At 37.3% G+C, this 14821-nt stretch overlaps 1 protein-coding gene across 2 annotated transcripts in view; it reads right to left on the bottom strand.

Moving 5' to 3' along the window:
• The window catches only part of WASHC3 (WASH complex subunit 3), a 56370-nt gene extending 43722 nt beyond the window's left edge, over positions 1 to 12648 (bottom strand). Inside the window, exons 1-5 of one of the 2 annotated variants that reach the window (XM_043881381.1) lie at positions 12477 to 12648; positions 11829 to 11927; positions 6510 to 6575; positions 4304 to 4411; positions 101 to 211 (exon numbers count right to left, since the gene is read on the bottom strand). In XM_043881381.1, coding sequence (XP_043737316.1) covers positions 101 to 211; positions 4304 to 4411; positions 6510 to 6575; positions 11829 to 11927; positions 12477 to 12527 — 435 coding nt within the window. In that variant the 5' untranslated portion in view covers positions 12528 to 12648. The remainder of the gene's footprint in view (positions 1 to 100; positions 212 to 4303; positions 4412 to 6509; positions 6576 to 11828; positions 11928 to 12476) is intronic. The other variant, XM_043881382.1, reaches the window with a different exon arrangement.
• Positions 12649 to 14821: the final 2173 nt, after the last annotated feature.

The following is a 14821-nucleotide window of genomic DNA, read 5'->3' as shown; positions in this document are numbered from 1 at the left end:
GGTTTAGCAGTTTTCTCAGATTGAAATAACAATGAAACCTCCAGGGTTAAGAATTTCAAAGGAGGCTGCAAGACAGAGAAGACAGACCAAATCAGCTTACCACTTGAACCATTTTGAGATATCTGGCATATCTTGGATCCTTGGCTACAGTTAAGATATTTTCTGGTGTTACTTCACTTTCCTGTGGTCCAGAGTCTTGTAAACTGTTCTGCTGTAGAGAGCATGGTGTATAAATCTTTAGACAATTCACAAAAGGGGTCCATCATGTTACTTAAAAGGGATGTTTCTTTTTATTATTCTAAAGCAAACAATATCAGAAAAAAATCATATCTCTAAATTTAAATACCAATAATTTAATTATAGGATATATGTTTTCAAATATTTACAAATACTTAAATATGACTGCAGAGGAAGTTACATGTAATGTCAACACTATATTGTTCCCGCAAAAGTGCAAATATATTCAAGGCATTAAAAATTAAAATTCTGCTTTACTTGTCCCTTGAGTGTGGATACAAAACATGAATTATTGATGGACCTATTATTTTAATAAAACTTTTAATAAAGCTAGTAAAGCTATTTGACTTGTCAACTGTTCAACTCCAGTGGACAGAAAATCGATTTTCTAGGTTATCTATACCATCTACACAATTATACTTCTCATTCGTTGAATAATCTTGTTCTAAGTGGATATGGCTATTCTAACATCTCTTAAGGCAAGGCCTGGAGAATTTGTGGAAGAGAAGCTCATTTCTCAAACAAAATTATGTTTATATATATTTCAGCTACTGATGGAATTATTAACATTCTCCACAGACTGGTTAAGATTATAAATACTACTTATAATGAAGAATAACGGGGAATGGCCTTTTTGGATAAAAATGATTTCATCATACAGGCAGTTCTCAACTTTGCATGGTACAATGTAAACAGTAACTCGTCCAAGCTAGAATCCTGTCTTCATTTAACTGCAAAGCCAAGACTGTCTGTATATAGTTCTTGGTTTTTCTATCAACCTAGACATTTACAGTAAGTCTACTTAGTGACTTACTATATGTTAGCACTAAGGGTAAGTTCCTTAACTGAATGATATCAATTTTATGTCTGCATATCTCTGCTGAAGTGTAAATAAATAAAAAAAATCTTTCAGTATTCATGATTATTAGAATATAAATTATATATTAAGGTTTTTCCCCTAGATAATTCAAATGTAAATTAAATCTCTTTCAAATGCTGAAGTAAAATATCCCCAAATTCTTTAGGTTACTCCAGTTATATGACAGCGTCAAGTGTACACAAGTGCACATATGTTGTGTGTAAATATGTATATACATATACACATCCATCTGCAAAATACATTAATTACAAAACGTCCAAAACATTTAATTAAACAAAAAATTTCAACAAGACCCATGTATGCTTTTAAAAAAATAAGGACAATAAACTCATACAATAGCACAATGGAGCAAATGGTAATTACATATAAGACCACTGGATTTTAAAACTCAACCTTTAACTTCAGCCTAATAACCAAGACCTCAACAAGGTTTAATTATATCAGGTCTTACACCTTTGCTATTTGTATGACCCATTAAATCCTCTATCATATCTCTCAACTGTCCTTCATTTTATTCTCAAATTAATCTCAATCTGTACAATTAGATGTTCTACTGTGAGTAATGATAAGGTCTGAACCATGAAATTAAAGGTGCAGAAAAATCAGTATGCAAACCTTGGGTCTTTGACTCATATATAGATTGGAGATTGCAATGAATGGATGATGTAAAAAAAAGTTCATGATTATCTTTTAACTGATAAGCAAGTTGACTGTAATGTCAATGGAAATTCTGTGTTAAGCAATACTTCAGTCCATTTCAAAATATTTTACATAAAATATACCAATTAAAAACAATGGAGAGAAATAAAAAGTTGATTTCAATATTAAGAACATGCTGAACAGTTATCTTATTGAGCCAATCAATACACAACTTTACCACATTTTTTTAAACTCAGGAAGCCAACAGCACTTTATAAATCCTCCAAATGAATTAATAACTATTTTTTAATAAAATTACCAGAATATCAAGTAATTCTGGATTTTAGATAATTCAGTTGTGATTACTCATAATCAATTTTTTGAGACCTTAAATAGGCAAGACCAACACAACTGCACAAGTTTTAAATACATATTATATATGGGCATGCACAGTAACACTTAGAAAAGTTAATACTGAAAGTCAGATATCATTTTATAAATTTATAGAAACATAATAATGGTTAGTATCCACCAAAGAATAACTATGAGGTAGAATGGAAACATGTAATAGTTTTTACATATGCCTTGTTTTAGAAAAAGAATGGCTCATCTTTAATTGATAAAACCTTGTAAAGTTAAACTCATCTAAACATCTGAATTTATTTTTGTATATTATATATATATTCCAGTGATCATCACAATGGAATTTATTCTATTAATTAAATGGATGTTAAATTTTCTAATACCTAATTGTTAAGTGAAGTGAAGTGAAAGTCACTCAGTTGTGTCCGACCCTTTGTGACCTCATGGACCTCTCTAGGCCAGAGAATTCCATGGAAATCTCTAGGCCAGAACACTGGAGTGGGTAGCCTTTCCCGTCTCCAGGAGATCCTCCCAACCCAGTAATCAAACCGGGGTCTCCTGCATTGCAGGTGGATTCTTTACAAGTGAGCTATCAGGGAAGCCCTAATTGTTAAGTAAACAGTCATCTAATTCACCCACCAAATATACAATATTTCTAAATATATGGCTCCTCCCACACAGAGCCTTAGACCACATGTGCTCAGTTGGGGCCTACTCTTTGTGGCCCCATGGACTGTAGCCCGCCAGACTCCTCTGTTCATGAAATTTTCCATGCAAGAATACTGGGGTGGGTTATGTTTTATGAGCTCAACACAGGTGCTAGAGACAGTGCAGTGTAGCAGATAAGAGATAGGATTCTTGACACCAGATTGTTTGGGTAAAAATTCTACCTTTTATGTTTATTGTTTGACCTTCAACAAGTTAACCTCTGTGTACCTCATTTGACATATCTGTAAAGTATTAATAGAACTGATCAAAGTATTTACTTCATAGGGCTGTTGTGAGAATTAAATGAGTTAATTTATAAAAAGCATTTAACACACCACACATACAGTCAGAAACCTTTACAAAGGAGGTATTATAATCACAGTCAACATCATTATGATCTAAAAGATATCCCATAAAAAGTACCTCCAGGTACAAATGCAAAATTCCATATACATAGGAAGTCTGCTTCTTTGGTATTACTTGTTAGACCACCATTTTAGTGATTATTTTATTTTGGATTTTAATACCTCACTGAGATACACTAGCGATTATTCTTAAACAACGAAGAATTTTTATTTCTTGAAATAAAAAGTAATACACAATTTAAATTTATACAGAGCATAAATGAACGTTAAAACCTAAGAGCCAAACATAGAGTGTGGGCCTTACAAGGACGCTGATTTGAACAAATCAACTCCCCAAACACACTTTTTTAGATAAGTGGTGTTTCTTAGATCAGGAACTCTCAAATTTCAAGAGCCTTCAAATCACATACGGATCTTGTTAAAATGAAGATTCTGACTCAGTGGGTCTGGGGTGCAACCTGAGATTCTGTATTTCTAACAAGTCCTCAGGTAGGTTGCTGGCCCATGGAGCAGACTTTTGGTAACAAAGAGTTAGATATTATCAGGGAATTATTGCTCATTATACTGTATATGATAAAGGCATTGTGGTTATACAAGAAAATGTCAGAACTTTTCACATATGCTCAGGGAATTATACATGGGTGAGAAGACATGATGCCTGGAATTCACTTCAGTGACAAAAAAAGACAGATGAAGCGACTGCAACAAAATCTTAACTGGTGAATCCAGGTAATGGGCACTTGGGTAGTCACTGTACTATTCTATTTTTATTCATCTGTGAAAGTGTCATACTACAACATTTAAAAGACACATTTCTTATAAGAACTAAGAAAAAAATTTCCAGAGTGAATTTGAAGAAAGTAGTTATGTTCAAGATTATTCCTAGCCCTGTATAAGTCAATTTTCATTTTATATAGGCAAGAAAAATATTAATTTCAGGAAACTGTTCAGAACAACAAAATGAAAAGCTAGTAACTTGTTTAAAACTTTATTTTTTATCTTAAATGTTACTAGTTCTTATTTAACTTCTTTATCTGAACCTGCAGATTTGGTCTATCTGGTTCACCCAAGAAGACCTGCTGCTCATGCTTCCTGGGACTTGATTACATACCTGTGATTGCTCTGAAGTGGCTTCAGAGTGTGTTCCATTTGTGATCCTAGTGACATTTACAGGAGATACTTCAAATGTGACATCATCTAGGCCCGGGATAGATGATAACTGAGAGGAGAAAATTAATGTTGGTATATGAGGATAATATTAGAGCTTTCAAGACTAAGTTTCTAAGTGTGTGTGTGTTTTAAATAGTTTTCTTAAGTTTTTAAGCTATAGAAGTGGGTTTATAAAATCTCATCTTTGGTTGAAATTCTCCGTGCCACAAACTACTTAAAAGTGAAAGGCATTGACAACTAAAATATTTTTGAAGAATTTCTCACTAATCTCATTTAGCTTATCAACATTCTTTCTCAGGAATTATTATTTTTTTAATAAGGAATCCTACGGTAAGGAATGAGAGCACGGGCTTTGGAGTCAGATTGCCAAGGTTTAAGTCACAACATATGAAACCCTGTGCAAAACTTCCTAGGCCTCAATTTTTTCACCTGTAAAGTGGGAATGAGAAAACTTATGTCCCAAAGTTGTAAAAATATTTTGATTAAAAATATTTTGTTCCCCTTCAAAATGCGCTCTGTAGCACATTTTAAGTTTGAACAATCTGGGAAATCAGAAAACTCTTGCCACATGTTAACATGTGACGCAGCTTACTCTTTTCTTCTTTCTTTAGTAATGCCACTGAATGCTACTACAATGTGTTATTTTCCATACACAAAAAATGAGCATGATGTCAGTGGTTAAGCATTTCAGGTTGGATTTCCAAGACCTATGCAAACATTCTTTTCTGATTTCAACCTGATATCAGTGACACACATCTGTCATATGTTTGGCTAACTTTGAGGATTAACTCTATGGTCATGGAAATAATTAAGGTTAACCTGTCCACATGGCAACTTAACTTGTGACCGTGGACTCTAACTTAAGAATTCCACAAACATTAAAATAATACACATATTCATAATAAAGAATAATGAAAAAGCAATGGCAATTGAAAACTGTTGACTGATGACAGTATTTAGCACAGTGGCCATGGCCCAAATAGTTTCAAGTGGGTATGGCTGCTAAGAGACTATTTTGAACATGTTCCAGGCCAAATATCCTAAATTACAAGCTAAAGAAATGTTCTGAGGGAAATACAGTAGCTGAAGACCACAGGAAGATGTAGAAAGCCCAAACCAGACATTCTGATCCCTATGCTAGAAGATATTAGTCATTTCACTTCCTCCAGTTCAGCTCAGTTCAGTCACTCAGTCGTGTCCAACTCTTGGCAATCCCATGGATTATAAATAGTCAATAAACATTTTTTCAGGTCAATTTTTTTTTGATAAAAGAACAAAGTCACAAAAATATATTAGCATCTCTATTATTTTATATACAAGAAAAGCACACAAAACCTGCAAGCTTTCAAATCGAAACAATCTTCTATTTTTGCTTTATGTGACAGTTACCTTTTGTGATTTCTGATCAGAATTGGTACTGTTCGCTAGCATTTAATATATTTACAAATGGAAAATAGCTGAGATTTTCTCCAAATTTTGTTCTGTAGACATGTAAAGTTTTATAGAATTTTTCCTGTGTTATCAATGACTACTATTAAGATAATTGTGAGTTTTCCATTAAATGAAGCAAACTATGTAACGTTCAACTTGTTAACATGTTACTCATTATGTTTTTGATTAAATAATGAAAGAAACCTCGACCCATGTGTATACTTAAACGGACTCAGTTAGTGGTTCATAATGAAGATTATTTCCATTTGGTTCAGTTGCTCAGTCATGTCTGATTCTTTGCGACCCCATGAACCGTGCACGGCACACCAGGCCTCCCTGTCCATCACCAACTCCCGGAGTCCACCCAAACCCATGTCCTTTGAGTCAGTGATGCCATCCAACCATCTCATCCTCTGTCGTCCCCTTCTCCTCCTGCCCTCAATCTTTCCCAGCAGGGTCTTTTCAAATGAGTCAGTTCTTTGCATCAGGTGGCCAAAGTATTGGAGTTTCAGCTTCAAAATCGGTCCTACCAATGAACACCCAGGACTGATTTCCTTTGCAATTATAATAAATTAAACCAATGAAAGCACTGCACCACCTCATGGATGCAGGAGCTAAATTGAAGTCATTCCTAAATACAATTAAAGTTAAATGCGACTGAGAAGGGTGATATATGTAGAGCAAGTTTATCCTATAAATTATTCAGAAATACAAACCTTTGCATCTAAAATATTGAGAGTTGTTTCAATCTGCTGGATACGAAGAGAAAGGTCTGCTAGTTTCTGAAAAAGAAAGATTAGAAACAAAAGGATAAAGTTAAAAACTATGGTGTAAATATTTGTGATTTTCTAATATACTACTCTCTTATTTACATAAGAACTGAAACTCAAGTATTCAATTAGCATGTTTCATGGTTATTTTATAAAACTGTATTCATAGAGAAGAAGAAGTTACATTTTCAGTCTTATGAAACTCATTGTCAGAGCCATAATCAATCACTGGGACCATAATGTAAACTCCTCTGAAGACAGAGTTTTTTACTCGCTGTTACAGCCCTTGTGCCCAGAACAGTACTTGACACTTAACAGGAGCCCGATAATTACATGTTGCTGAATGAAGGAATTCTTCATAGAACACAGGATTAAAAACTTGCCCCAAACAGAAACGAGCAGGGTCTGCCTTTATATATTACTTAAACACATAATTATATACAATTAGTCCCGAATTCAAACTTTCCGAGTTTGAAAAGTTTAAAAAAAGATGAAATTGGAAGATAAGTAGTTAATGTAGGGAAGAATTAAAACAAAGAGAAAAAATAAGAACACTAAAAAAGCAAAAGGAATCAACCAACCATCGAAACCCAAGATAAACCAGAACAAGAGCTTAGCGTGTTTCAGTTATTCTGTGCCACTAAATGAGCCATATGTACGTGTTGTGTGTTAGTCGCTCAGTCGTCTATTTGTGACCCCATGGGCTGTAACCTGCTAGGCTCCTCTGTCCATGGGATTCTCCAGGCAAGAATACTGGAGTGGGCTGCCATGTCCTTCTCCATTTTAAAGTATGCACTTGATATCTTTTATAATCCCCCAAATTTTATTTTATGCATTTAAAAACATTCAATTTCATTTCACTAGACTGCCAAAGGACCCATGGCAAAATCAAGAACCTCTGCTTTTCAAAGATTATTCCACATAATAAATGTTTTTGAGCCTGTTCCCATGTAATTACTGCTGTAACACACATACATGTGTACTTTCTAAAGAGCCGCTGTCACTTGACAAAATACACCTGGTTTCACTTACGGGCTGCTAAAGCTCACTTCTATGATGTTGATGTCTTCTGCATCTTCCTTCTCAACTCCTAGACCACCAGAAAGCAGGTTTCTCAGTCTTGACTCAGCTCCATTGACTTGGTCTATTTTGGGCTGGATAATTCTTTGTTGTAAAGGTCTATCCTGTGCACTACAGAATAGTTAGCAGAATCTCTGACCTCTACCCACTAATTGTCACAAAAACTCCCCAATGGCAACAATTAAAAATGTCTCTAGACATTGCCAAATGTTCCCTGGTTGACAACCACTACTCTGACGTGTAGATGACTATGGATATAAGTAACATGATCAAGAACAGTAATTGTCCCCACCTCTGAAAGTTTCAGCAGAGAGGAAACAGAAAGGTACGTCTACTTTCCCATCCATTTAACCATCCATCCTCTTCATAAGGATTTAAAGCAAACCTGAAATATCTTGAGTTGGGACCACAGGGGAATTGACAAGGTTCCTAGTTTGTCAGATAAAGTTGAAGAGTTCTTGATGCACCACCCACCTATTTGCAAGGCAGTGCATTTTACTCAACTGAAATAAAAAAAAGAGGCAGAAATATGGAGCTAATAGTTGAACATGGGGAAAAAAGTACTGTGGGACTTCAGGTTTGTAAAATATCCAATGTGCAGATCCGGTTCTTTAAAACAGAAACAGTATTTTAAATGAATAGATCTCCTGGTACATCATTTTGGGTTGAGTATGTCCTAGAAGCCAGAGAGGGAAGCAACTGATGGTTTTACTAAACTTCATCTGACACTTAAATCCAGCAGTTGTAAAAGTTTTAAAAGCAGTTGTAAAAGCTGTGGCAGTAAATAGGGTTTTCAGCAAAAGCTTACTTGGTTTAAGGTGAAGTCTGATGGTGGGCCTAAAAATTGGACATAGAACATAAGCACTAAATTTTTTTTTAGGTAATGTGAAAATTCTCAGAGCTTTTGCTTGCATTTGAAGTTTTTTTTTTTTAAAGAAATGTTTTAGAATATTTAGAAATGACTAAATCCCAGTGTTCTAGGCATGTTACAAGTCTGAGTCAAATACACCTGACTGCCCTGTTTGCCGACTACCTTTAACTTTAAAATTCACAATAAGGTTAAACTTCCGCTCAGTTGTGTCTGTGCTATGCACAGAACTTGCATTGTTCTCCAAGCACTTCCGACTTAAAATCTGCAATTCCTGTCCCAATGGACTACCACAAGATTGTGATGATTAGGACCAGAACAGAAATGCTTACTGCAGACTTGTGAGGGAAGAGGAGACGACCCTGAGTAACTCTGTAACTTGGGTCAGATTCAACTACTTTCCTTTCTCCATCTTCTAACTTTTCTCCTATCCTGGTTCTAGTCATTAGAAGAGTTACAAAGTAGTTCAGTATCCACGAGGTTTTTTAAAAGCTAAGTTCTTCACTTTTCTCTTTATCAAAGAACTCTAAAACCAGTATTAGTGATGAAGAAAGACCCCTATTGGTTTCAAATTTAATTTCCATTTGAGTTTAGCTGTGACTGAAGTTACTGTTTGGCTTTGGTTCAAAGCAGATTAGGTGAAAAAATTAAAACAAAAACCCCCCCAACAGCCCTCCCCCACAAAAAAAACCCAAACAAACCAAAACCTACCAGGTTTTCTTTTCCCTCCAGTTCACTTCAAGTTCAAAAATTTTTTTTTTTGGAGGGAAACAGAGTGGTTTTGGTTCTTGTTTAAGGCTTTAACTAAACAAAGACCACAGGTTTAATAGCTGCTATAAACAAATACCAACCCAGTTTGGAAATTGATCTTAACTTGGGAGAAAATGGCCCTTCATGTATGAATATGTACATTACATCCCTGGAGTTTATCACATAAAAGACATTATATTAAATAGAAATGGCATGGTAAAGAAGAGAACACAAATCTAAAAACTAAATTTTGAAATAGCTATAAAGAAGACACTGTAATCTCTCACTTGAAAATGATGTAAACATACCTCTTATTCAGATCAGATGGTGCAACAGAACAGAAGACGGCAGCCAGTGAACAGATCAGAACTGGAATCCCAGCTCTTACTTTCTAGCTGTTTGAATGCAGGCAAGTAGTTACTTGCAGCTACTGCACCTGTAAATACTATGCCCTCAAATATACGATGAGAGCATGAATAAATGACTGAGCAAATGATTTAAGCCTCTCTACATCTCAGTTTCTGTATTTCTAAAAAAGAGATAATTGGACCTTTCTTAAAGGTCTGGGCTGTGATAATTAAGTACAGGTAAAGCACTTAGCACAATGCCTAGCACAAAATAAGTACACAATAAATACTATTGTCATCACACCAAGTAAAAAGTCTACAATTGACATAAACATCCAAGATGAATGCTACAAGATGAATTCTAAATAATAAGTGACAGTCAATCCTAAATTACCATCCATTAAGGAGAAAAAGGCAATTAGCTACTTTTAACTTTCATGAATTTTTGTCAACAAATTTTTTTCTGGGGTTCAAGGAAGAAGTAGGAAATAGTGATATAGTCAAGTTGGAGGAGGGTAGTTGAGAGAGGAACGAAGGGAGGAAAGAATGAATCATGAGGCTTTGATAATGGATAAGTAATCAAGAAGACAGTTATTGTTATACTTTATCTGTACGTGTGCTCAGCTGTGTCCAATTCTTTGAGGCCAAACTCTGACAGACCTGATTCTTTGAGACCCTATGGACTGTAGCCCACCAGGCTCCTCTGTCCATGAGATTTTTTGGGCAAGAATACAGGAGTGGGTTGCTTTTTTCCTCATCCAGGGGATCTTCCCCAACTAGGGATCAAACCTGTGTCTCCTGTCTCCTGCACTGCTGGCAGATTCAGCGGAGGCATCAGGGATTCTCCACTGAAGGGGTATTTAATTTTAAGTGGTCACTGAACTTTTGTAAAGTAGAATTTGCAAGCTTATGGAGAAATACTGTCATATCTGTGTGGGAATTTTCTCTAGTCTATGGACCGAGCACAATGATTTTCTTTAATATATATTTTATTTATATATTATTTATATATATATTTATTTATATATATATATAAATTTATATATTTATTTATATTTATATATTTATTTATATTTATATTTATTTATATATATATTTATATTTTTATAATAATACATATTTTCTTTAAAGTGTATACAACTGTATCATGTTCCTAACACACAATAATGTACCCAAGGACAACTATATTCCTACACTTTTTAGGCAGCAACCACCCCTCTATGAACAGTCTCATTCAAGGACTGGATCGCTGGGGATACTCAAGTGATGAACAGTAATTTCAGCATTCAGGTAGTTCATGACACGAAAGTGGAGCCCTAAGGTTTAACATGATCCTCAAGTAGTAAAGAAAACTGATCAAGAACACCTTTTGGTTTTAGATGACTGTCCCATTTCCTTGTCCCCCTTTTCTCCTTTCTTAATACCAATTTCAAGGCATGCCTCCCATTTTCCTTCCCACTTTCTTCTTTAGATTTTTGTTAAGACAGGTGTCCCTGGATCTGGTACCTAACCTGTCATTGGGTTGTGTGTGCATGCTCAGTTGTTTCGACCTTTTGCGACCCCATGAACTGTAGCCTGCCAGGCTCCTCTATCCATGGGATTTCCCAGGCAAGAACACTGGAGTGAGTTGCCATTTCCTAGTCCAGGGGATCTTCCCTACCCAGGGATCAAGCCCATGTCTCCTGCATTGACAGACTCTTATACCACTGTGCCACCTGGGTCATTGGGTTACTTAATCCTTAATTCACAAGTCATTTGCAGGAAGTATTTTTATTTCTATCATATTTGATGCCCAAGTTATGTTTCTAGGCTACCTCCCCAATCATCTTTTCCATCAAGCAATGTAACATAATTTTAATAGAAACTGAAACAGTGTATATTTAGAATGCAATTCTTAGGGTAAGAGAAACATAAGGAATTTCAAAATTAAAAAAAAAAAGTTTTTGTGAAATCTTGAAACTGCTTTTGTTCTGTTTAATCACAATAAACCTTGCTGAACTATTTCACAAAGCCTCCAGAAAGTTCATTCAGCAGAGATGGGCTGTAGGAACTTGACAGTAATAGAATCAAAGAGGATTTAAGGTATGTCAACACAATTACTGGGGGACAAGAGGTCATAGTACATGATTGCATGCACCATAATTCTTGCTTAACTCATATTACCTTCCTAAGCGCAAGGTGACATTGGGCCACTCATTAAACCGGTATCGAAGGACCTACCTCCTCACAAACTGTAGAAAAGCGGTTGAGGAACTGTACAGTGTGCACCACAAACTGGTTTAGAAATGCCACCGTTCTTTTCTGTTGAATAGCCGGCACCTGTTTTACGTAAAAATAAACATGATCTGTACAGGACGACACGTACACAACGCAATCACCTTGAGATTAATAAGGAGGCGTTCTGCTGTTTGATACAGTCACTGGAAGTACTGCGAAGAGTCAATAACTTGTTTTCCTAAACTGTGGGGGTGGGGTGTCCCAAATGACAGAGGTTGCAAAGTTTGAGAACGGGTTCTGGACACACAGATGCGAATTTTCGCAAAGGCCACACACATAAACATACGAAAAACTGAAGGGCCAAATATAGGAGGTCGGGTTAGAGGTCGGAACGGGTAAGAGTTCTCACCCTGGAGGACATGAACTCGTGACTCGGGAAGGGAAGGAGGAGAGGCACACGACTCCCGCCCCGCCTTAGAAGGCTCGGGAAAGACCCCCTTTTAAGGTGAACTGTGGGACCCTCCCTCCCAACAGGCGGGGAAGACAAGCACAGGCCAGGGTTGGGCTGAGAGGTGGGGTCTCTCTGGGAACCCTGCGTCCCTTCCCCATCCTCCTCCCAGGTCGCCGAAATCCAACTCCATCTTTACAAACCTTAGTCAGGTCTATGCCTGAGCCCATGAGAGGGAGCCCATCCTCATCCATCTCCTCAGCGGGCGGGGGACCCAGGGCTCACCCCCAAACCCCTCCCCAGCCCGAGCCGCCCAACCCGGTAATAGCGTCCGAAAGCCTCTCCTAGTCCCCGCCTCCCGGCCCGGGGAAACGCCGGAAGGAAACGCCTCCTCCCGCCAATCACTCGGCGCCTTCCAGAGAGCCTGCCCATTCGCACGGCATTCTGGGAATGGTAGTTCCCGCTCCGGATTGTGACGTCGAACAAGGGGGCGTCGGGTGGAGCAAGTCTGTAGTCTAGCAAAATCTTACCTACCTCCAGTCTGCCCCCACTCCAAAAAAAAAGGTAAACCGTGGGGTCTGTTAGAGTTTATCCCTGCTTAGTCTGGTGTGGTATATATGCAGCTAAGTTATTCGTTAATTTAAAAAAAGAAAAAAAAAAAAAATATATATATATATTTAAACTTAAGTGCCAGGTACTCTGCTAGGCCTTGTGGTGAATACAAAGGTCGAATGCGGTTTAGCATATGTATCTACCTAGAGAACTATAGAAACATTATCTTAAGTTGGAAGATTGACAAAAATTTTTTTCAAAGTGCCCTTTTAAAAAAGAAAAGAAATGTAATGCTATGAGATGTAATTTCTAGTTAACAGAAAAGAGGGAGTGTCTCTCCATCTCCTAGGATCCTTGATGATTACTGTTCATCAATCATCCATAGCTCCTGACGGCAGTGCCACTCAAAACTTAACTGAATTTCCAGGGCTGTTAAGAACAGTATCTAGAAGTTCTGGACAACTGCCAGAAATCCTCTCGAATATATAATCGTTTCTCTCATTGGATTTCACTTATCGTACTGAATTCTGGAGACAAAGCAAGTAAATTGTAATGAATACTGATTTTAGAAGTCAGACATTTTAAATGCCACCTGCATATATCCATTAAATTAAAAAGTCTTTAAGAATCTTTTAATAGTTATCTTTGTTTTCATAGCAGATAACTAGAAAGTCACTTTTATCGTGAATCAGTTCTTAGGTAGGGGAAATGAGACTGGGTTCCTATTTTTTTGTTTTTCTTTCTGCTCTGCTTCAGGATGAAGTTAGAGGAGTATAGTATTGGTTCAGCATAGTGGGAAAATAAATTTAAATACCCCCTACTCTGCTCCCCAGTTCCCCCAGGAGTGATGCTGTGCTTAGATCACTCAGATGTGTCCGATTCTTTGTGACCCCATAGACTGTAGCTTGCCAGGCTCCTCTGTCCATGGGGATTCTCCAGGCAAGAATACTGAAGTGGATAGCCATGCCCTACTCCAGGGAATCTTCCCAACCCCAGGGTCGAACCCAGGTCTCCTGCATTGCAGGCAGATTCTTTACCTCTGAGCCACCACTGAAGCCCAAGAATACAGGACTGAGTAGCCTATCCCTTCTCCAGGGGATCCTTCTGACCCAGGAATCGAAGCGGGGTCTCCTGCATTGCAGGCAGATTCAATCATCTATTGGGACTTGGTTAAGTAAAGGAATTCTAGCCTTTTTATTCATTCTAGGCTAGATATAATCTAACCTAGTTAAGAATCCTTTGTTTCAGGCTCCTTCTTTTAATTGTGCCTTTCTTAACTTCACTCTGAATGTTGGATTGTAGGCTTTTGTAGGCAGTAGTCCCTAAAAAGTAGATTACCTCAGGAGAAGGTATCTGGAGATATTTACAGTTGGGGGGGGGGCCAATAAAACCGCATTTAGCCAAAGATTAAGAAAGTTTGCTTAGTAGTGGGGAGGTCCTTTTGCTATGTTGTTCCCTGGGATTTAACTTATGTAGTTGATGAGTGATGACCGAAAGGTAATTACCATCGAAAGAATGTTACTTATGTTTCCCAAGAGAAGCGGACACGTGATGCCACACAGGTTGTAGGGGAAACACCAAATTTTGGTTGGGAGGCAGACAGAAGCAAGAGCCAGGAGAAAGCCTACACCGTATCCTTTACTGTGATTTCTGTGGTTGAAAGGCAAGGCAGGACAGGAGAAACAGGTGAAGACTGGCTGGTGTGAATAATTCCAGTGGGTTTAGGGCACAGGAATTGTCCCTTTTGTCTGTACCTTGCCCTGGGTTGAATTATGGCAGGGGAAATATTGGCTTGGTGTAAAAGTTTAGATAAGGAGGTGGTTGGGGGTAATGGACTCAGATTGGTTGGTTTGTGTATGAGAAATGTGCTTGCAAATAAATTGTTGACTAACTTTGGGAATTAGCTAGTCCTGGTAGATGCTTGTCTTTCCCAGGATCTTTAAGTCCACAAACGTCAGAGCTTCAGGGATATAGAAATTTATATATATAATGTTTT

Source organism: Cervus elaphus, chromosome 22 (assembly GCF_910594005.1).
Source record: "Cervus elaphus chromosome 22, mCerEla1.1, whole genome shotgun sequence".
In the NCBI taxonomy this organism is placed as follows: domain Eukaryota; kingdom Metazoa; phylum Chordata; class Mammalia; order Artiodactyla; family Cervidae; genus Cervus; species Cervus elaphus.
The sequence above is the reverse complement of the archived record's forward strand: the minus strand, read 5'-3'. Positions and strand labels throughout refer to the sequence as shown.